A 21,297-nucleotide genomic window follows, 5' to 3' on the forward strand; every position below is an offset into this window, starting at 1 on the left:
TTTAAACAAAATGAAGATACAATTTACCTTTTTATTTTCCTCCCTCTGTTCCACGGGACAACTGGTGTATTACACAAGAAGCAAAGCTTCTGCTTTTCTCCCTGAACCATCACCTCAAAAAGTGCATTAAAAAAAACAAAACCCCAAACCTGTAGCTGTTCTGCCCTTTTTCAGAAAAACATCTGTGTACATCTTCTCCTGGAAAGATGGAACCCAGCACTCCAGGAAGTAGAGCTAGACTGAAAACAAAGGGGTGTTTCCATGTTCCTTGCTCTGAGTGTATGTTCTTGTGAGGTCCTAACATCAGGGCCTTATACAGTCCCCTGCCACCCTCCTGTGTCATGATTTCCACAAAACTTTCATGGTGTATCCTGACACTTGTGTAATTGAAGAGTGAAGATCCAAAGATATGTCATGCTTTGTCTCAGCAAGTTATTGTAAATACAGCTTAAGGGCTCAAACCAAAGCTCATTGATGGCCCTGAGAATGCTCTTGATTAAACAGGTTGGCACAGATCTGGAGGATGTGCTAGAATATGCTTCTCATTTTCTTTTGCATTAGTACAGCTTCTGTTACAAGATACAGTTGGAGGTAGCTCTAATGCAATCAATTAAGATAACAAAAAAAAAAAGAAACACTGCCAGAGGAAGGGTTATTTTTCTGATTCTGCAGGCTGGAAGCTGTTTGTTAATTCTGAGTGTTCAGACTGCAATCTGAAGGCTGGCTTGTCTTCTGAAAGTGGACAGTCTTGATTTACATTTCAGCAGACCTGCCAGTTTTGTTGGGGTTCAGAATATTTGCTGAGAGTTCTACTGAAAGGCAAACTCATCAAAAAACAGATGGAGTGGGGCAGAGTTTCTTAAAACAGCAGTTTTTCATAAATTAAAGCCAAATAATGTACTTAGTTGATACTAAGCAATACCTAATCAAAATTATGATGTGGCTTAGAAAACTGACTATCACTAATCCAGTAAACCAGGTTAAAAAAAATGTGATACAGCAATATTCTTTTATGCATTTCACTTTGTATATGTGTGTGCACATTTATCTCAGGTTTTCTAAGAATAAAATCTGTTAATCTGAATGATCTGAAACTTTTTCTTTTTAAGGTTGCTGGGATTGTTGGCAGAGCGGACCTACTGTGTGCCCTGTTCTTTTTGTTGTCATTCCTTGGCTACTGTAAAGCATTTAAAGAAAGTAAGCATTGTTTGCCCCTTTAATTTTATATTGTGTGTATTTTCTTCATTCATACATTTCAGTGGAGTATAGCAAAACTAAAAATGTTGACATTATTGTGGTTTGAATGTATTAATGTTTATACCCTCATAAAATAGTAAAAAAAAAAAAAATCTGCTCTAGCAGATATTAATTGTTAGATCTGGAAGGGTTGCTGTTCCGAATTCCTGTTAAACACTAAGAATTTATTTTAAGAAAAGTCTATTTTGTAATAGGCTTATTTGTTAAATGTTTTATTGTTTAGAGGCATGAAAAAATATTTCAATAAGTGTTTTAGAAATAAATCAAACCTATAAATACATATTTTTAAATATTTTAGTACACTTTATGCCATTATGCTGGGATGTCCTAAATGGGAACAAACTTCAGGAACCTTACTTGTATTTTTAATGAATTGTAAAGAATTATTCATATGAGTAAGCCCTCTAAATTCCTGCAATATGCAAGTGCTGGCATATACCTACTGAATGTAGTATTACTCAGAGTTTTTGTAAGACAGCTGTATTTAACATACGTAACTCCTTCGTAGATGTTTTTCTTCAAATGAGCTTTTAGACCTGTTGTATTACTTGATCTGGATGCAAGTTGGCAGTTCACATACAGTTGTGGAAAAATTATCTTGTGGCTCTTTTAAATAAACACACAGGAACATCAATCCATTATTATGGAAAACTATACAAGGCGTGCAGTCTGGTACATGAATGTGTACCACCACAAGAAATATGGAAATAATTTGGTGAACCCACAAAGAACTGTGTTGTGAAGAGCTCGTGTAATGTCAGTTCAATAAGCGGGGCCTTTAATGCTTTAGCAGAGTTAACTGTATTACAGTGGTACCTTAGCTGGCTGTGAATGATGTAGCTTAACAGCATAGTCATGGGTGGCATCATAGAGCTTAGTGCAGGCTGAGGCAGGTAAGTTGGTCTGCAGTGAGCTCTAAGATGTTGTGAATAGCTCCTGCTAATTGAGTTTAGATTGTTTAGAACTGTTTTGCAAATCTCTACAGCTGGTATCATAAGTTTAACTTAGTCTTTGCCACTTCTAATGATACTTCTGGTGATTCCTGTTCACTCCTGATATTTTTTCTCCCCTTTGAGTTGGTTTCATTTGTTTCAACAGAATTAATAATTTCTTGGTGAAAACTGGCCTTTGGATATTGCTTGCTCATTTATTCTTTTCTCACCTATTTTACTGGGTATGATTGTGCTTTGATGTTTCTTCTGTTAGTGCCAGAGTAAATTAGGCAAATCAAAATATTGGCTACGTGCTTTCCAGTTTGTTGGTATAGGTACCTGTATGACAGAGATAATAATCTTTTCTTGAAGAATGCAAGAGCCAGATTCTTAGGATGACCATTGGAGACTTTTATAGGTCTCTGTAGTTATTTTGTTATGGAGGACATCTCAGGAATGATTAAGAATGTGATGTGTATTGTGGTTAGGGCTATTTTGAGTGCTTGCACAACTTAAGAATGCCACTTTGATAGCTTTTAGAAGTCAGTGTCATTTTAATAGTATTCTTGTACTGAAGTTTTTGTCATTGATACAAAAGAAGGAAAACGGTGTGAAGACAAGATACTAAGCAGCACTTAATATTTTTTATTGGACATTACATTATAGTAATGTCAGAGCTGTGTCTCTTAAGCAGGTTTGCCAAAGAGAACTACAGTCTGCCAACATAGTTGTGCCTTTTGTCTTTCAGAGCAGTTTTCAGTCATCACTGTCCCCTTCACTGCCTGCTTTTCCCTCAGTGACTTCTTAAAGAAATTTAGGCTTTATTTGTACTCAGGAATTTGTATGAAAGTTACATACTTGAGTCTTTCCCAACAAGTTTCCTCATTTTGGGTAGCTTGGTGAAAATTTCAGGTTCTTGCAGATCCTATCTGGTAAGTTCTAAATAAGCAAGTGAAAAGTTATTTCCAGCACTGTAGGGAGCACTATTAAGTTCTTTAACAGGTCTTCCATGGGGCCTGAAGGGAGGAGCCCAAGCTTCAGAGTATTTCTTTCCTTGGAACTTTACATGACTTGCTGCAGGCTGATGAGCAATGTGCCGAAAACAAGACATTTCAGAATCAAGGTTTCAGGTCAGAATGGTTCTGGTCTGAAAACTCATTTTTGAAGCCCCTGGGTAAGATTCACTGCTCATCCTAGATGCGTCTCGCTGTGAAAATCATTCATTTGTAAATAGAAAGATGGGTGACATGGAATAGAATAGACTATTTCAGTTGGATGACACCTACAACAATCATATAGTCCAACTACCTGAGCATTTCAGGGCTGACCGATAGTTAGAGCATGTCATTGAGGGCATTGTCCAAATCCCTCTTACACACTGGCAGGCATGGGGCATCAGTCACCTCCCTAGGAAGCCTGTTGCAGTGTTTGACCACCCTCTCGGTAAATAAATGCTTCCTGACATCCAGTCTAAACCTCTCCTGGAGCAGCTTTGAACCATTCCCACACGTCCTGTCGCTGTATCCCACAGAGAAGAGCTCAGCACCTCTTGCTCCATGTCGCCTCCTCAGGAAGCTGGAGAGAGAGAGCCATGAGGTCACCCCACACCCTCCTTCTCTCCAAACTAGACAAGCCCGAAGTCCTCAGCTGCTCTTTGTAGGACATTCCTTCTGGCCTTTTCACCAGCTTTGTTGGCCTCTTCTGGGCACTTTCAGGGACCTTCACATCCTTCTTAAATGGTTGGACCCAGAAGTGCACACAGTGCTCCAGATGAGGCTGCACCAATGCTGAAATGAAATGGGATAATGACCAGCTGGTGATGATGTGTTTGATGCACCCCAGGATGGGGTCTGTTGTCTTGGCTGCCAAGGCACAGGCTGCCAGCTCATGTTGACCCTCCTGTTGACCAGCACCCCAGATCCCTTTCTGCAGGGCTGCTCTCCAGCCACTCCTCTCCCAATCCTTACTTGTGCCCAGGGTTATTCTATCCTAGGTGCAGAATCCAGCATTTGGCCTTGTTAAATCTCATTCCATTAATTATAGCCCAATGCTCCAATCTATCTAGATCCCTCTGCAAGGCCTTCTGTCCCCCTAAAGAGTCAACAGCACTTCTCAGTTTGGTATCATCAGAAAACTTGCTCATGGTGCATTCAACTCCTGCATCCAGATTGTTGATAATTACATTGAGCAGAACTGGCCCTAACATTGAGCCTTGAGGAATTCTGTTGGTGACCAGTCGCCAGCCAGATGTAGCCTCCTTCACTACAACACTTTGAGCTTTGCCCTGCAGCCAGTTCTTCACTCCATGCACCATGAACCTGCACATCCCACAGCTGGACAACTTGTCCAGAAGTATGCAGTGAGGGACACTATCAAAGCCTTACCAAAACTGAGAAAAGCTATACTCACCTCCTTCCCTTCATCCATGAGGCAGGTGACCATACTGCAGAAAGATATCAGATCAGTTAAACAGGATTTTCCCTCTGTGACCCCATATTGTCTGTGCCTGATGTTTGCACTGTTCTTTAAATGCCTTTCAATAGTACCCAGTATAATCTTCTTCATAATTTTTCCAGGAACTGGGGTAGAACTAACAGGTCTGTAGTTCACTGGGTCTTCTCTTACACCTTTTTTGTAGACTGGAATAACATTCACTAGCTTCCAGTCAGAAGGGACCTCCCCACACTCCCAAGACCTTTGGTAGATGATCAAGAGAGGTCCTGCCATAACTTCCACTAGCTTCTCCAGTACTCTGAAGTGAATCCCAGGTTGTCTCCACCACTAGTATCCCTACAAACTTGAGTTCCAGCCTCATAAGCGAGCTGTGTTTCACCTTGTATCCATTATGTATGTGATGGTCTCTGGCTTTGCTGTCTGAACCTTCAGGAGATTTCCCTATTTTTTCACCTTAAGCACCTAACTTGGGCATGCAATTTAAAAGCCTAGTCCAACAACTTAAAGCAGAATTAGCTTCATAGATTAGATTGCTTGGGGCCTTAGCCAGCTGAGTTGCAAAAATCTTCAAGGATGGCAGAGGAGCACCACATGACCAGTTCGTCTCAGCCTCTTTTCCTATGTTATATTCTTCAGCCTCCTAATCATCTTAGTGGTTCTTTACTGGAGTTCCAGATTGTTGATAGATTTCTTGTGTTGGACACCACACGGAATACAGTACTCCTCATGTGGCCTCATAAGAGCTAGGTAGAGATGAACAACCACTTTCACTGACCTGCTACCCTGTTTCCCTGAAAATAGGGCTTACCCCAAAAATAAGCCCTAGCATGATTTTTCAGGATTTTTGAGGATGCTTGAAATAAAGCCCTACTCCAAAAATAAGCCCTACTTGCAGTTCATAAAAGAGTAAATCTAAGTAGTGTTCAGGCAGCTATACATGTAAAAAAGTAATAAGTTTTGGAGCAAAAATTAATATAGGACCCTGTTGTATTTTCGGGGAAACAGGGTAGGTATGCTGTAGCTAGTACAGCCCAGTGCGTGTTTAAGCTTCTTCATTGCTGCAGAGGTGTACTACTGACTCATCTTCAGCTTGTCAACCAGGAACTCCAGATCCTTTTCTGCAGAGCTGCTGCCTAGGCTGTCCCCAGCCTGGACTGTTGCACAGTGCTGTCTTTTGTTTTCATGCAGCTTCTGTCAGCCTGTTCCTCCAGCGTGTCATGGTCCCTCCAAATGGCGGTCCTGTTCTCAACTGTACACCTATGTAATCTAGCTGAGCCCCACCAGGCACCAGAACCAGTTTTACTTTCTGCCCTTGCTATGATTTGTTTCCTTTGGGAGGGGAGGCTGGTCCAGCCCATCAGGCAGCTGTTTGAACATTAGTGTCTGTAGAAGAAAGGGTAGCGTCAGTATTGGAAAGGGCAGCTACAAAGAGAATAGAGGCTTTCTCTTCACAGTGAGCCACATGGAGAAGACAAGGGGCAATGGGTATAAATTGCACTGGCAGAGGTTTCACCTTCATATAAGAGAGACATTTTTTACAATGAGAGCAATCAATCACTGGAACCACCTCTCCAGAGACGTGGCAGAGTCCTCATCACTGGAGGTTTTCAAGACGCAGTTGGATAGAGTGCTAGGTAATCTCATCTAGGCTCCCTTTCCCACAAAGGTTGGACCAGATGATCTTGGGAGGCTCCTTCCAACCTGGGCTGTTCTGTGATTCTATGTTTGTATGAAAAGCTTTAGGAAAAGTAACCGTGTGACTTTTCAGTGGTTCTGATGTATTAAAGTAAATATGAAGTTTTACCTTTGGTTGCCTCTGTTTTGGTGGTATGAATTTCCTTCTTTTGTGGACAGTTGTTCAAGCCATTCATGAATAATGGGATAAATAAGGAGTAACAACTTTTTAATCAGAGTTTACCTGGGTTTGATTCTGCATAAATTGAGGTAGTGAAAGACAGCGAAAGTTGTCTTAGTCCCAAATGTAAGCTGATCTCACTCTGCATATAGGTAGAGAACAGGCATTTTAAAAATATGCACCTGTAGTGTAAAGAACAGACTTAAACAATGTGTCCTAAGCAGCAAAGAAAAAAACACCCTTTTTTCTCTCAGAATGTTTTCCTTCTGCTGGCAAATCTACAAGATCCAGAAAGTCTGCAATACTACCAGTGCACATTGGTAGTTCTAGTCCAAGATAAGAGTTGCTGTTGCATGACTTTCTAGGTCAGACCAAGATAATAATTTATCTTAGTGGAATAGTCCTTGTTAGTAAGAAAGGGAGAAAACAAAAAACCTTCTGTGCGTTCCATTGCATCAGGCTTATATTTCTGATCAAATATAGGTGCTTTATGATGATCCTGCAGAAAAGTGGGATCTAACCATTTGTTCTGACATCCTATTTCCTTTTGTCCTGATAGTGTTTTGTTTTGGTTTGTTTTTTTTTAATATGTTAAAGGCAAGCATGACGCTATACCCTAGGTCAACTGCATGTATACTTGTTTCTGGATTTGGCTGCCACATGTATAGAGCACTTGGGTCACCAGCTTTTTACAAGAAGTAGGAGAAGCACTGTCAAAGGTGAATTTTTAAAATTGTTATTAATTGATGCATGGTAGCGTGACTCTTTTGGAGTACTTAACGAGAGTACAACTATAAGTGCTTCAGGATTTGGGGACTGCATTTATGTTGTCTTTCAAACACAGTTACCAAAAGGTTTGAGGCCGGTTTGCTTTTACTGATGAACTTTGAGCAGGCGTCAGAGTAAAACAAACACCAAAAAGCCTGAGTTGATGCTACTGTTACAGTTGTGTCCTCAGTAATATGTACTGTTTTGTCACCAGCAGCATCCCAATGCTACTATCAGACAGATCTAAGTCTTTGATAAAGAACCTGACTACTCTTGCAGCCAAGCAATGCGAGGTTTCTGTACAGTAGAGTTCCAGAAATCTGTTTGTTTCACTAGCATAGATGTAGTTGTTGAACTGTCATTCTTAGTCTTCTCTAAAGGAGACAAAAGCGATAGGAGACTGGTTGGTGCTTGTTTTCACCTAATGTCTAAGTGAATGAATGTTTGAATTTTTTTTTTTTTCTCATTTGGTGTAAGAACTCATAAAATGTCTGAGGAGTATTGGGGGATACTGCAGGGAAAGTATATATAATACTGAAAACAATCAGGAGATCAGAAAAAATATCAGTGTCAGACTGGAAGACTTCCAAAGGAAAGTAATGTTTTTTTGTAAAGCTCAAGATATACTGCACCTTGTTTGCTTGATGTGGTTTTTGGGTAGACGGTTTCTTTTAGCCAGAATATGTGGGGTTTTGGGTTTTTTTAAAGTATAGCATTTAATATAGTATGTGGGCTATAATTATGTCTTACTGAAGTTCTACAATTCTGTTACTTTTTTACCAGTATACAGTTTTTGATGTTACCAGTTTTGATAGGATAACATTTATATTTGCAAGGAACTAATCTGTTGTTCTCATTCCGTCCTGCTGTTTTAAAACACAACTGTGGGGACAAATCCACTGCATAGGCTTTGGAGACAGCAAGAGCTGACAACCGTTTAGGTATGTTCTGAAGGGAATTGTGGGTTATTAACTGTTGAATTTCAATACAGCTTCTCCGGGAGTTCATGAGGCATTTTAAAACTGCCGTAGTGTTCATTTTGCCTTCCTTTGTCTTCAACTTTGACAGCGATCCAGTTGTGTGTATTTGCCATCTGCATTGGCAATCTCTGAGTGATGTAAAATGATGAGTTCATTATTTGATTCAGGTGAATAATATTGGCCCGGATATTAAATAGGGGATCAACTGTTTGCTCATATGCTCTACCTTCTTGAAATTACTTTGTTCTGGTTGTGTGTTTGTGTTTTGTTTTGTTCTTTTCTGTGTAGTCACCCGTTAATCATCTACTAGTTCATTGCTAATTTAATAAGACATGCAAAGCAGACCGTAGTGATGAGTTTTGTTAATATTGGAGCTTTGTATTATTGAGGCTTTCCTATAGATAGGAAATGTTTAAGTCTCCTCTGTGTAAGAGATCAGTGTTAAAATATGGGGAATTTGTTGTCTCTTTTGCAATCGGTCAACAGGTATTTACTGCTATTAAACATATGGTGCCTGATTTTTCAACTGCGTGAACTACTGTTCGTATTTGAACACAACAGGAGGGAATAGTTGTATGTGGATAAACTAATAATTCTTATTTTAGTGGGTAGAGGAGAAACAATAAGCTTTTTCTGTGGTATTAGTGCTAAATTTTGCTTATCCAAAATGGTATAATTAAGGGATAGATGATCCCTTTACTGTAGCTTATATGTAATGAGTTTGAGATGCTTGCATATGTTTAGGAATGGCATTTGCTATTTTAATTTCCTTGTTAAGTGAAACACGGAGCTGAGCTGTAGTAATATGTACATTTGGAGACACAGGAGGAAATCTCAGGCTTAAGTTAATTCTAACAGTGGAGTTTTATGTGATCTTTTAAGACTATGTAATTCTTCCCCCTTTGCTTAGCAATTCACAAGTAGGGAAATCTCAGAGCTTGGTTAGATGAGTATTTGTAGTAGTTTAGTTGGAAGATACCATCCCCACAGGCAAGGCATGTCAATGCAATATACGAGTGTTTGTGGTCTATTTCAGTTAAAACTTCCTGCAGGAGCTCAACATAACTAACTTTGCTTCAACTGTCAAAGGAGTAGGTGCTCTCACAGAATCAATTACTTGGTCTTCACCTGAAGGTGGTGAGTTAAACTGCTCCAAGTTGTCTTCTAGCTGAGCCCTAAGGTCCTCAGTTAGCTTTCAAGGAGATGCTGAATGTCTGAATTGGTAATAATTGTTTGGGCTATCATTAGTTTGACTTTAAAGTAAGATTAAGCTTTGTAGTTTAAATGTAGTATTTTCTTCATATCCTTAACTTCTAAGGAATTTGTTTTCATCGGTTTGTGGATTTAGGACAGTGCAAAATCAGGTCTCTTAAAAGAAATAGGATTAGTGTTTAGGAAGACAAGAGTTGAGCTATATCATCAATGTGCGGTTCTTAAGTTTAGGAACAGTCCATTCCATGCTGTAGAACACTTTGTGTATGCATACTTGCTCTAGGAATGCTTATGTTTAGGTCTAGCAGTATAAATGGAGGAGCCCTTCCGTCTTGTTTATGGTTTATATAGGTTTTTCAGTGAATCACCTCAACTTGCAGAATTAACATACTCCTAAAGAGGGACCGTCTGAGCAATCTTTTTGGTTTTGTATAGAAACACTATATTTTTCTAACTTAAAAGAATAAGCAACTATTCTGTTTCTTTGGCATACTCACAATTTTGTCCATCTGTTAGAGTGGCACAGTGCCCACTCACAATATGGTGTACCAGTTTCTACTAGGCACAGGTGCCAACAAAAGATTGGTTTCATTTTCTGACACAAGATTTTTCTGGTGGGAAGCAGTGCTGTATTAGAAGAATGTGCTTTGTTAGGCTGATTACTTCTGTTGGCATGTGTGTATCTCATAATAATAATTAGCACTTATGCAGTGCTTTACATTTTCAAATCACTGTTTAAAAAAAACAAAGATTGAAGGCATTGCTGAATGCCAGTCTTTTGTTTTTCCAGCCTAGTTTACCGAGATTTCCGCAGCTGGGATGGGGGTTGGGGGTGTTATGCATATTGACCCACAAACAAGCACAAGATAAAATGTTACTTAATTGAAATATTTTCTCTTTGAAGTTTAATCACTGATGAATTTTCATAATATTACAATTCTATATATGACTGTACTGCCCTTTTGAGGCTCCAAAAGAAAACAATGGAATGGAGATTATGGTTCTCAAGAGGAGATCTAGATCATAGAATCACAGAATGGTTGAGGTTGGAAGGGACCTCTGGAGGTCACCTGAGCTGAACTGCTCAAGCAGGGTCACTTAGAGACCGTTGGCCAGGACTGTGTCCAGATGGCTTTTGAGTATGCCCAAGGATAGTGGCTCATAACCTCTCTGGGCAACAGTGACAGTGTTCGGGTCACCCTCACAGTGAAAAAATGTTTCCTGATGTTCAGAGGAAACTTCCTGTGTATCAGTTTGTGCCCATTGCCTCTGGTCCTGTCACTGGACACCACTGAGCAGAGCCTGGCTCCCTCTTCTTTGTACCCTCCCTTTAGGTATTTATATATGTTGATGAGATCCCCCTGAGTCTTCTCTGCTCCAGGCTCAACAGCCCCAGCTCTCTCAGCCTTTGCTTATAGGAGACAAGCTCCAATCCCTTCATTATCTTACTGGCCCTTTATTGGACTCACTGCAGTATGTCCATGGCTCTTGTGTGCTGGGGAGCCCAGAACTGGACACAGCACTTGAGGTGTGGCCTCATCAGTGCAGACTAGAGGAGAAGGATCTTCTCTCTTGGCCTGCTGGCAGTATTTTGTCTAATGCAGCCCAGGATACCATTAGCCCTCTTTCCTGCAAGGGCACATCACTGGCTTGTGTTCAACTTGGTGTCCACCAGGACCCCCATGTCCTTTTATGCCAAGCTGCTTTCCAGCTGGGCAGCCCCCAGCATGTACTGGTGCCTGGGATTGTTCCTCCCCACATGCAAGATTTTGCACTTCTTATTGGACTTGATGGGGTTCCTACCAGCTCATTTCTCTGATGTCTTGATGGCATCATTATCTAGGAGGATCTTATGGGAAACTATGTCAAAGGCCTTACTGAAGTCAGGGCCTTTGACACTGTCTCCTATAAGATTCTCATCATGGGTCCCTCATGATTTATTTTCTGCTGGCTGCTTTTACCATCTTTGAGAGTCCATATTTAGCTTGGCTGCACTTGAGAGGCTGAGACATTCCTGGCATCTGAGACTTGGGATGTTCACAAGAAGACAAATCTGTTTCTGCTATCAGGTTTTATTCACTAGACCTTTTCTCCAGTTTGCCAATATAATCCTGCCTTTCCTTAGTATGCTTCCTGGCCATTGCAGCCTGGCAGCACCTCCGGACTTAATCAACATATTCCTTATTCCATCATCCGAATTTTTAAAATGATTTATTAGAGCCAGACAAAGGAAAGAGACAGTCCAGGATGTATCTTTAAATTTTTCACAATGAGCTAGACTCTTAGTGTAGTTTTCCAGCTGTTATTTGTATCCATTCTATAATGATTTCATGCAGCCCATATTTTTTCTGGTGTACTTCACACTATCTCTAGTGGTATTCTCATGCCTTTGTGGAGCCAAGGTATACCATGTTTACAGGTTTGCTTTCATTGAGAAGGCCCTTTTCATTCTGTCCAAGTCAGAAATTATACTTTGATATAAATGGCTAAAATATGTCTTTGGCAAATAATCATATCCTTTTATGTGTTAGAGGGTCACCTAGAAAATATTTTGTCAAAGTGGTTTTTTTCCTGGGTAATATTGACAAGTCACCTTAGCTTTGTTTCTTTAGCTTATACTTTCACATCTCTTTTCCTCTTTAAAAGTAAGCATGTAGGCATTACTGTTGTTTTATTTCAAGCTTTTAGATTCTCTTGTGTTTTTCATGATTTCTCAGAGGTAACAGTTGAGATTGCTCTGGTTTGTATAGGGCCTGCTGGAGTAAATTTAATCAATCCCTGTAATTTAAAACAGATTAACTTCTCTATAAATTCTGTGTCTTGTATTTCATTATTTTTGCCTTTGTTCTTGCTCCCTTTCTGCTGGTGGTGTGTGTGCTGTCTGATTGCAGCTGACCTCTTTGTGAAAAAATGAAGCAAAAAGGCACAGAACGCTTCTGTTTTCTTGGCACTGTCCATTTTCTTTCCCACTGGGTACTGGAATAATTCCTTCCTTGCTGCTCTTCTTACTAATATATCTATGGAATTGTGGGTTTATTCTTTACATACATTACTTTTTCTCATTTTGTGATGTGACCTTTCTGTATGTGTGCTGCTGTTACACTTGTCCTTGATAATTTGACCTACTTCCTTTTTCCCTCTTACTTTCCTATGTTTTGAATCATCAAAGCATTTGTGAATCACCAGCTGGTCTCTTACTATATATACTTCCCACTATCTTCCACATTAAAGACAGTTTGTATTTGTGTACTGAATACAGCTTCTCTGAGAAGTGTTTAGTTGTCTGGACTTCTTTCCTCCAGAATTTGATTCTGGGAAGAAGCAGCCTCTCAGTTGAAGAAAGTGTACTTCAGTAAATTCAGTTAAGTCTGTTGGCGTTGTTCACTGTTCTCCCTTTTACGCTTACTAAGAATGACCGATTGTCATTTTGTGAACACAGTCAATTCTCTCAGCTATTTTATTTCTACATTAAAACAAAACAAAACTGAATTTCAAGAACTGAATCACAGAATGTTAGGGATCGGAAGGGACCTTGAAAGATCCTCTAGTCCGATCCCCCTGCCGGAGCAGGAACACCTAGATGAGGTTACACAGGAAGGCGTACAGGCGGGTTTTGAATGTCTCCAGAGGAGGAGACTCCACAACCCCCCTGGGCAGCCTGTTCCAGTGTTCTGTTACCCTCACTGAGAAGAAGTTTCTTCCCATATTTAAGTGGAACCTCCTGTGTTCCAGTTTGTACCCATTGCCCCTTGTCTTACCATTGGTTGTCACTGAGAAGAGCCTGGCTCCATCCTCATGACACTCTCCCTTTACATATTTATAAACAATAATGAGGTCACCCCTCAGTCTCCTCTAAGCTAAAGAGACCCAGCTCCCTCAGCCTTTCCTCATAAGGGAGATGCTCCACTGCCTTAATTATCTTTGTGGCTCTGCACTGGACTCTTTGAAGCAGTTCCCTGTCCTGAACAATCTATTATATTGAAGTGTCTGAAGAGTTGAAGAGCTTGTGCAAGGGATGTATTTAAGATAGATTCCTTTTATTCTTAGCAAGACTCTTAGAACAAATTTTAAAGCCCCTTCTTCTGTGAGTTGCAGCCTCAGTTGCTGTTCTGTATAATTTATGTGAGTTGGACTTTTCTCACTGTGTTTGTGGTTTTTTAGTTGCAGTGTTTCTTTAGTTTAGTCGTTATGTATTTCTATTTCCATGTTTTGTTTTGGTATTGCTGAGATGTAAATGGCTTCTTGCCTCTTTTAACTTTATGACATCCTCACCTCTGATGCTCAACCTTACCTCACCTATGGGAACATAATTTGGAGTGGAATGAGAAGGAACAAATGCCTACTAGGTATTGTAATGATGAATCTCAACCATCTTAATATTCACTCTGTTGAAGCACTCAGTCTTAGGTAAGAAAGGAATGCAAGAAGCAACTTCAAAACCTGTTCTTCCACATATTTTTATGAAACATTCTGCTCTCTGTTACAATAGAAGTAGTCAGCTTCAAAATGAAACAGGAGGCCAACATCAGCAGATCCTTTTTACACTTGTTACAGTTTATATCTGACCCAACATCTGAGCTAGTATACTAGTATCCCTTTATAACCAGTGAAGAGAAAGGGCTACTTCTGTGCATTTAATTAGGTAATTTAATCCTTAAAGGTCTCTCCTGCTCTCAATCAGTTACAAAGGAAACCTAGGACAGTAGCTCAGGCATAGGTGCCTATTTCTGATGAAATTAATCCTAATTCTGCCATTTACTCTTTGCATAGACCATTATTGCAGTTCTGTTTAAGTACCAAGCGTCAAACCTGCATTATCAGTAGTGAAGGATGGCTCTGGAGAGCAAGGAAAGTAAGAAAGGGATTCAGTCAATGAATGTGGAGTTCAACGTTGTTTTTTCACGTGCCAAGTCAAAGATTGATTCTTGTGATGCCTGGAGAGCCCATGTTGCTTGAATCAAGAAACTGCTTCTGAATGAGCTGAGTGCTTCCCTCTGTTGCTTGCACCTGTGGAGTAGAGGTTGTGACAGATACGTTTTTCATGTGAAGTACCCATGTACTGTGTGCGTGATAGTACCTTGGCTGAAGTAGGGCTTATTGTGTTATTAACCTCAGAAATGCCTGCTTGTAGTGCCCCAAATCAGCTACATGGTGCAGTCTTTAAAGACTCTTTCTTTGAGTAGAAGCTGTAGCTACTCTTGATCTCTTAACCCCAGAGTTCCTCACTCTGCTGTAAAACTGCTTCCTGAGTGCAAGAACTAACTGCTGCTCTGCTCAGATGCTGAAATTTTTGAGCTCCATGGCATTCCATTGCAGTGCTAATGAAATGACGTGAGGGACTTGCTAAATGCAGCAGCCCTGGAGAAGCAGCTCATTCTGCCTTTGTAGATTAGACATAGTTAAAACAGTGTGTGTGTGTGAGACACTTCAGGGGTAACTGTTGGAAAGAATTTCTTGTTCTTGTTGCAGCTTGGAAGAGAGTGGCCAGTAATGACAGAGCTCTAGCTAAGGATGATAAATGTGTCTAAATATTGGGAATTAACCTTTGCAGATGATGAATTGTGGAAACTATGTGAAGCTTCTGCCATTCTAATTAGTCTGGCTAAAACGTCTAGCAAACAGGGAGATTTCTCAAGTCACTGATAATAGAAAATGACTGCAATAAAATGACAAATGCCAGCATATTGCAGGAGGCACCCTATGCTTTTTAAGTCTATGTATCCAAATCTTGACTGATAGAAAAGATTGTGAGATTAAATGCTGTATGTTTTTAAAATTCTAATTTTAATTTATATTTCTAACTTATGGCATGCTTTATTTTGACAGATAAGGAAGGACATAATTTTTCTGTATTCTGGGTTCTGGTGAGTGTTATCCTAGGTGCAATAGCCATGCTGTGCAAAGAACAAGGAATTACCATACTGGTAAGGATCCTCTTCTTGACTGAATTTTGACCTCGGCATCTGTCAGGTGCAATTGTAAAGCCTACAAAGATGAGTCTTCTCCACAGCTAATCACATGCACACCTTTTTGTTCTGTTCAGAAAACTAGTTAATACTGACAAAAAGTAATATTCTAGTAGATCAGTCTTGATTGTATCTTTGCCAGTCTGTTGGAATTCTTAATTTTAATTTTTCTAAGGAGATTGCATATGTCTGGATGTATGCAACATATATATATTTCTTGCAAAATTTAAAATATTTACAGTGTTATTTCAAGGTGTATTGTGTTTGTTTGCCTTGTTTTTGAATGTAATTGTTGATATAACAGACCTACAAACCTCTCCTTGAAGGCTTATGAACAAAGACATAAATGGAAGAGGTTGTTTTGAAAGCTCTGCCCTGTTGCATTTGCAAAATCTGTAATTAGAAGTAGGGCCATTGTTTATGCATTTCAAATATTGAATCTCTTTCTTCCATCCCTTATTTAAGGATGTGTTAATGCAAACAGGTATAGTTACAGTTCATGTTCATTTTGCTCTTGCTTTTTATTACTTCAGTGAAGACATTCTGTTTGGGTGGCCAAATCAGCCACCTGAAATGCTACACCTGTGATTTTTACCTTTTATATAGCCATGTATCTTTACAAATAAATCCAATTTGTAGCTTTAACTGACATAGATGAACTAATAGAATCAGAAGAATTCTTTGCAGGCAAGGACCCTCTTGTCCTTGCTAGAAAAAAAAAAAGGGAGTAGGAATTACAGAAAACTTCTTGCTTTAGGACATTAGTTTTAGGTAGATGTTTGCATATTTATTTATTTTTCTGTTAGGAAAACATAAGGAATTCTCTTAAAACATGGTGTGATTTTTTCCTTTAGTGGTATGAAGAAATTATTTGAGCTAGCAGACACAGAATTGTTATTTGGTCTGGGATTTTATTTGTTTGCTGTTCCATTGCTAGGACAATAATGTTTATTGTTGTGCTGAGAGGCACAGGTCAGAGGGTTGAAGGGATAAATCACACATTAAAAAGATTGCTTATAGGCTGAGTGTGTTTTTCAGCAGGACTCTTGCCTTACTATGTCCATGAAAGTGAGCTAGAAGCCTTTAAACTGCTAGGTAGCCTTTAACTGCTAGGTGGGACCCCACCACTCTCTAACCTGTCTTCTGTCTTCTTCTCCCTTTGACTGTTAGAAAGAGACTTGTGGCCTCCTGGTGTCCTAACTCTTTGCCTTACCTAGAACTGTTTGTGCTGTCTTTTTTCTATTTAGCCTTTAGAACATTGAGGTAATTTCCAAGTTTATTAGGATATAGGCTAAATATTCAAGGATTGTCATGGTTGGTGATTGCTGAAACATTGAAGGGAAAATGTTAAAGTTGGATTTTGCTGGTCACCTCAACAGAATTATCCCTGTATGTATTTTGGTTGCTTGCCTTGGTTGCTTTACGTGCAAGTGTAGTTCTGCAAAGCACTGAATGTGTGTAGTGGATGATGTCACATAGAACTTTGCCTTTCATTTTTCCTCCTTTTTTTTTTTTTTTCCAGCAGCTTCCACTGTGTATATTGGTGTAACTGCACAAAAAGCAAGCCTGATACCGATGTTAGACCCCTCTGAGCCTTTGTTTATTGTGGCAATTTATGTACCCTTTAAAAACAGTATTTCTGAAACCTGACAGTCAAAAGATACCATGCTGCACAGCAAAGAATAAGTAGAAGACTTAAAGGAGCTACATGTTACTGACAGAAGCCTTCCCTTTTGACTGCAGCATTTATGCTGTGGAATATTTGGGAAAGAATACTGTTGTGACCATGCATATGGGGTCTAGCTTGCTGGTACATGGTGTTCCCTGAAGGGTTATTCCATGTAGCAGGAGAATCCCCATTACAGTAACATGATATTCTACTTAATCTGAGCTCAGGTTCTTAATCTACTATTCTGCCATCATTACTATCACTGTATCTCTCTACCTGTTTAGAATCAGAATTAAGATGCACAATAACTTAGAAGTTGAATTTAAGATGTATTTTAAAGTATTTGTAGTTAGCTGCTCTACCTTATGCTTTATTTTTCTCTTGGTTACTTAGGGTTTGAATGCAGTGTTTGATGCACTGGTGATCAACAAGCTAAATCTTTTGGAGCTTATTCAAAAGTTACTACATAAGGACAAGTCACTGGAGGTGAGTCCTCAGAGATTTAGTTCATTCTGGCCATTCAGACAGTCGTGTACTAAAAGTTAAAGATACAACGTCTGACAGTTCTGTTGTTGTTGAGAATTTTTTTAAAAAGAGGTACTTTCATTCAGCTTAGTAAGGCAATGTGCCATGATGTTTTTGCAGTAACATGACTAGTAATGGGATAGCATTAGAATTGCATTGGATAAATAAATCCATTCCACACTTGTCTCAACAGTGTGTTAAAAATATGGTGTGGAAGAGTTGACTGCTTGATACAGAAAATTCTCCAGGGACAGTACCTGTACACCTGAAATGGTTGTTTAACACAGTTTGGTCAGGTAAAGAGAGATATATTTATTTAGATTCTCAAATGAGATAGACACTTGAAAAGTACATAAAAAGTATTATGTCTGCTTAGCTAATCCCACTAAAGTATTACACTGTTTTCTTCAGAATATAAGTTACCAAACAGGAGACAGTTCCTAGTAGCTTGAGAGTTTTAACAAAAAAATATGCAAGCACTGATAGTCACTAGGTATCAAATTTCTGACTTTTGCTGGTATCACTTGATCTAGTATTCATTCAAGTGGAATCTGGCACCTAGTATTTGCACTGGCAAGCAAAACATAGACACAATTACCCTCAGGTATGTAGTTGATAGCAGCCAAATAGACCAACAGCCTACTAGAACATCACTACTGTAATGTTAAACAGATATATCATTTGCCTCTCTCACCCACGGCTGAGCAAGGCAAAGGAACATTCATTGTACTTCGCATTGATCGCTGGTTTCTCTGCAGAGAAGTCTTGCTTGTGTTTCTTTGTAGCACACTTCTTATGGGACTTTTAAATTCCTCTTCAAAGAGTGAAGTGAGGAGCTTTGGGGGGAAATCAGTAAAGGAGGAATCTCTAGAACTGAAACAGTAGATTTGACCAAGAATGGCTAGGTAAGGGATGCAGGAGTATTTCAGGCAGCAAATATGGATGCTGGAGAATTTTCTTGTATACTGAGAGTAATGTCAACTAGCATATGACAAGGAAAGAGTCTAGAGCTGTAGGGTACTAAAGCAGAGCCAGTTCAGAGTCAAAGTGATGGAAATAAAAAGTAATAAGGAGGACCCTGGGAACTCCTGACCAGTCAGCCTCACATCAGTGCCTTCGAAGATCATGGAACAGATACTCCTGGAAGTTATGTCAAAACTTATGAAAGACAAGGAGGTGATTAGAGACAGCCAGCATGGCTTCACCAAGAGCAGATTGTGCCTGACTAATCTAGTGACCTTCTATGATGGAGTGACGCCATCAGTGTACAAGAGTTACTGATGTAATCTACCTGGATTTCTGTAAGGCCTTTTATGTGGTCCCCCATAACATTCTTGCTGCTGAAATGGAGAGAGATGGGTTTGACTGATGGACTGTTAGATGGATAGGGAATTGGCTGGATGGCTGCATCCGAAGAGTTAGTCAAAAGCTCAGTGTCCAAGTGGAAACCATAACGTGTAGTGTCTCTCAGGGGTCCATACTTGGAACAATACTATTTAATATCTTCATCAGTGACACAGATGGTGGAATTGAGTGCGCCCTCAGCAAGTTTGCAGATGGCACCAAGCTGAGTAATGCAATTGATACTCTTGAGGGAAGGGTTGCCACCCAGAGGGGCCTGGACAAGCTTGAGAAGTGGGCCTTTGTGAACCTCATGAAGTTGAACCATGCCAAGTGCAAGATCATGCACCTGGATTGTGGCAATGTCCAGTATCAATACAGACTGGGAGATTAGTGGATTGAGAGCAGCCCTGCGGAGAAGGATGAAAAATTGGATATGAGTCGGCAATGTGCATTTGCAGCCCAGAAAACAAATCATATCCTGGGCTACACCAAAAGATTTGTGGCCAGCAGATTGAGGGAGATGATTCTTCCCCTCTATTCTCTCATAAGACCTCACCGGAGTACTGTGTCCAGCTCTGGGGTGGATGAAAAATGTGGACCTGTTGGAGAGGGTCCAGAGGAGCACCACCAAATGATCAGAGGGCTGGAACACCTCTCCTACAATGAAAGTTTGAGAGAGTTGGGGTTGTTTTGCCCAAAGTAGAGGCTCTGGGGAGACCTTATTGTGGCCTTTCAATTAATAAAAGGGGCTTATAAAAAAGACAGAGACTCTTTATTGGAGCCTGTAGTGACAGGATAAGGGGCAGTGGTTTTAAACTGAAGGAGAGTAGATCTATACTGGGTACAAGGAATAAATTCTTTACAGTGAAGGTGGTGAGACCCTGGAACAGGTTGACCAGGGAATCTGTGGATGCCCCATTATTAGAAGTGTTCAAGGTCAGGTTGGGTTGGGCTTCAAGCAACCTGGTCTAGTGAAAGTTGAAGAAAGGGGGGTCGGAGTGGATGATGTTTAAAGGTCTCTTCCAACACAAGCCATTTTGTGATTCTGTGCAATGTGTCAGTCGAACCTTTTTTTCAGGATTACTTTTTAAGCATGAAGAGTTCAAAGCATTATGCTTCTGTTTTGTGACTTTTAAACACTTCTGTCTGGGTGAAGAAAACATCGAATATGCCTTTTTTTCTTCTTCTTTTAATAAAGTAATTAATTTTAGCTCTTGCACCTACAAAAATCTGTTCTGCTCTTTTCATGGAAGTGTATCTAAGGTTTTGTTGAAAGGCAGATCTTAAATCTCTTACTTGCAGGTTTTTTTTCTTCTTGATTGGGACAGATTTCAGTTTGATGCCAGGCTTCAGTTAACAAAATCAAAGACAATACGATAATACTTCTTCCACTTTTTAAATTCTGCCTACAAGAGATTTTTTTGTGATTTGTGAAATCTGGCCTTTAAGAAGCTGCAGGTACTGTTAAATGAAATGGAGCCTGGGATGAGAGGTTTTTTTTTTAGTTACTCTGTCATAAAGCAGTTATAAATTGTCATTATATGGTTTTCATTCGTAGCATAAGTCTCTTCCAAAAACAGTTTTTAGGAATGGTTTTCCTGTAATCCTCATTGTAGTAACTTTGGTTAGTGAGATGTTTAAACTGGAAGTAACCATTTGAGCACAAAGGCTAATTTAGGTAAAATCAACATTACAAACTTCTTTATCCTTAGGCATTCAGCATTTTACAATTACTACATTGTCAACTACAAATATTAAAAATGCATCTGAATGTTGCTTTTAAACTTAACTTTTTCATCATTCTAGAGAATAAATATCTTCAGTCAGGGCACTGTTGAATGTCTTTGTGCAGTAAGCCTACTTTTTTTTTTTTCTTGCTTTCAGAAATAACTAATATTGATCTTCTAAATGATTATGGTGGTACTTGCTAATTAGCATATTGCAATAATAGGTAATAGTAATCAGCATGCCAGCTCCTATGGAGGACATAGAACTGATCATGTATAACTATCAGGTAGGTTTTAAAAGGTACTAGGAGTGATCAGACTAAGGGAGGAAGGCAGGAATAAAGGAAAGCTAAAACTGGAGATCACATGACCACATTTTTAAAGATCGAGTCAATTCTTCCATGTAAAAATCCATAGTTCACTGACACTTTCATCTTCAGACGTGTAGAATGGGAAGAGAAGTGGCTCAAATGATCTCTCATTTCAGAGAAACTTGTCTTCGATCTTCTGCTTCTCTAAAGACTTGTTGAGGCTGCATAGAATAATTTCAGCCATCAGGTTTCAGAGAGCTCTAAGGCAGCTCTACAGCACTGTAATATAGAGGGTCA

At 39.6% G+C, this 21,297-nt stretch overlaps 1 protein-coding gene across 3 annotated transcripts in view; it reads left to right on the forward strand.

The window, feature by feature from the left end:
- The window catches only part of TMTC4 (transmembrane O-mannosyltransferase targeting cadherins 4), a 58,033-nt gene that overhangs the window by 12,615 nt on the left and 24,121 nt on the right, over window positions 1-21,297 (forward strand). For 2 of the 3 annotated variants that reach the window (XM_082058319.1, XM_082058321.1), the window contains 3 exons: window positions 1,110-1,197; window positions 15,285-15,382; window positions 17,487-17,579. In XM_082058319.1, the coding sequence (XP_081914445.1) occupies window positions 1,110-1,197; window positions 15,285-15,382; window positions 17,487-17,579 (279 nt within the window). The remainder of the gene's footprint in view (window positions 1-1,109; window positions 1,198-15,284; window positions 15,383-17,486; window positions 17,580-21,297) is intronic. The other variant, XM_082058320.1, reaches the window with a different exon arrangement.

Source organism: Streptopelia decaocto (assembly GCF_964273445.1).
Source record: "Streptopelia decaocto genome assembly, chromosome: 1".
In the NCBI taxonomy this organism is placed as follows: Eukaryota; Metazoa; Chordata; class Aves; order Columbiformes; family Columbidae; genus Streptopelia; species Streptopelia decaocto.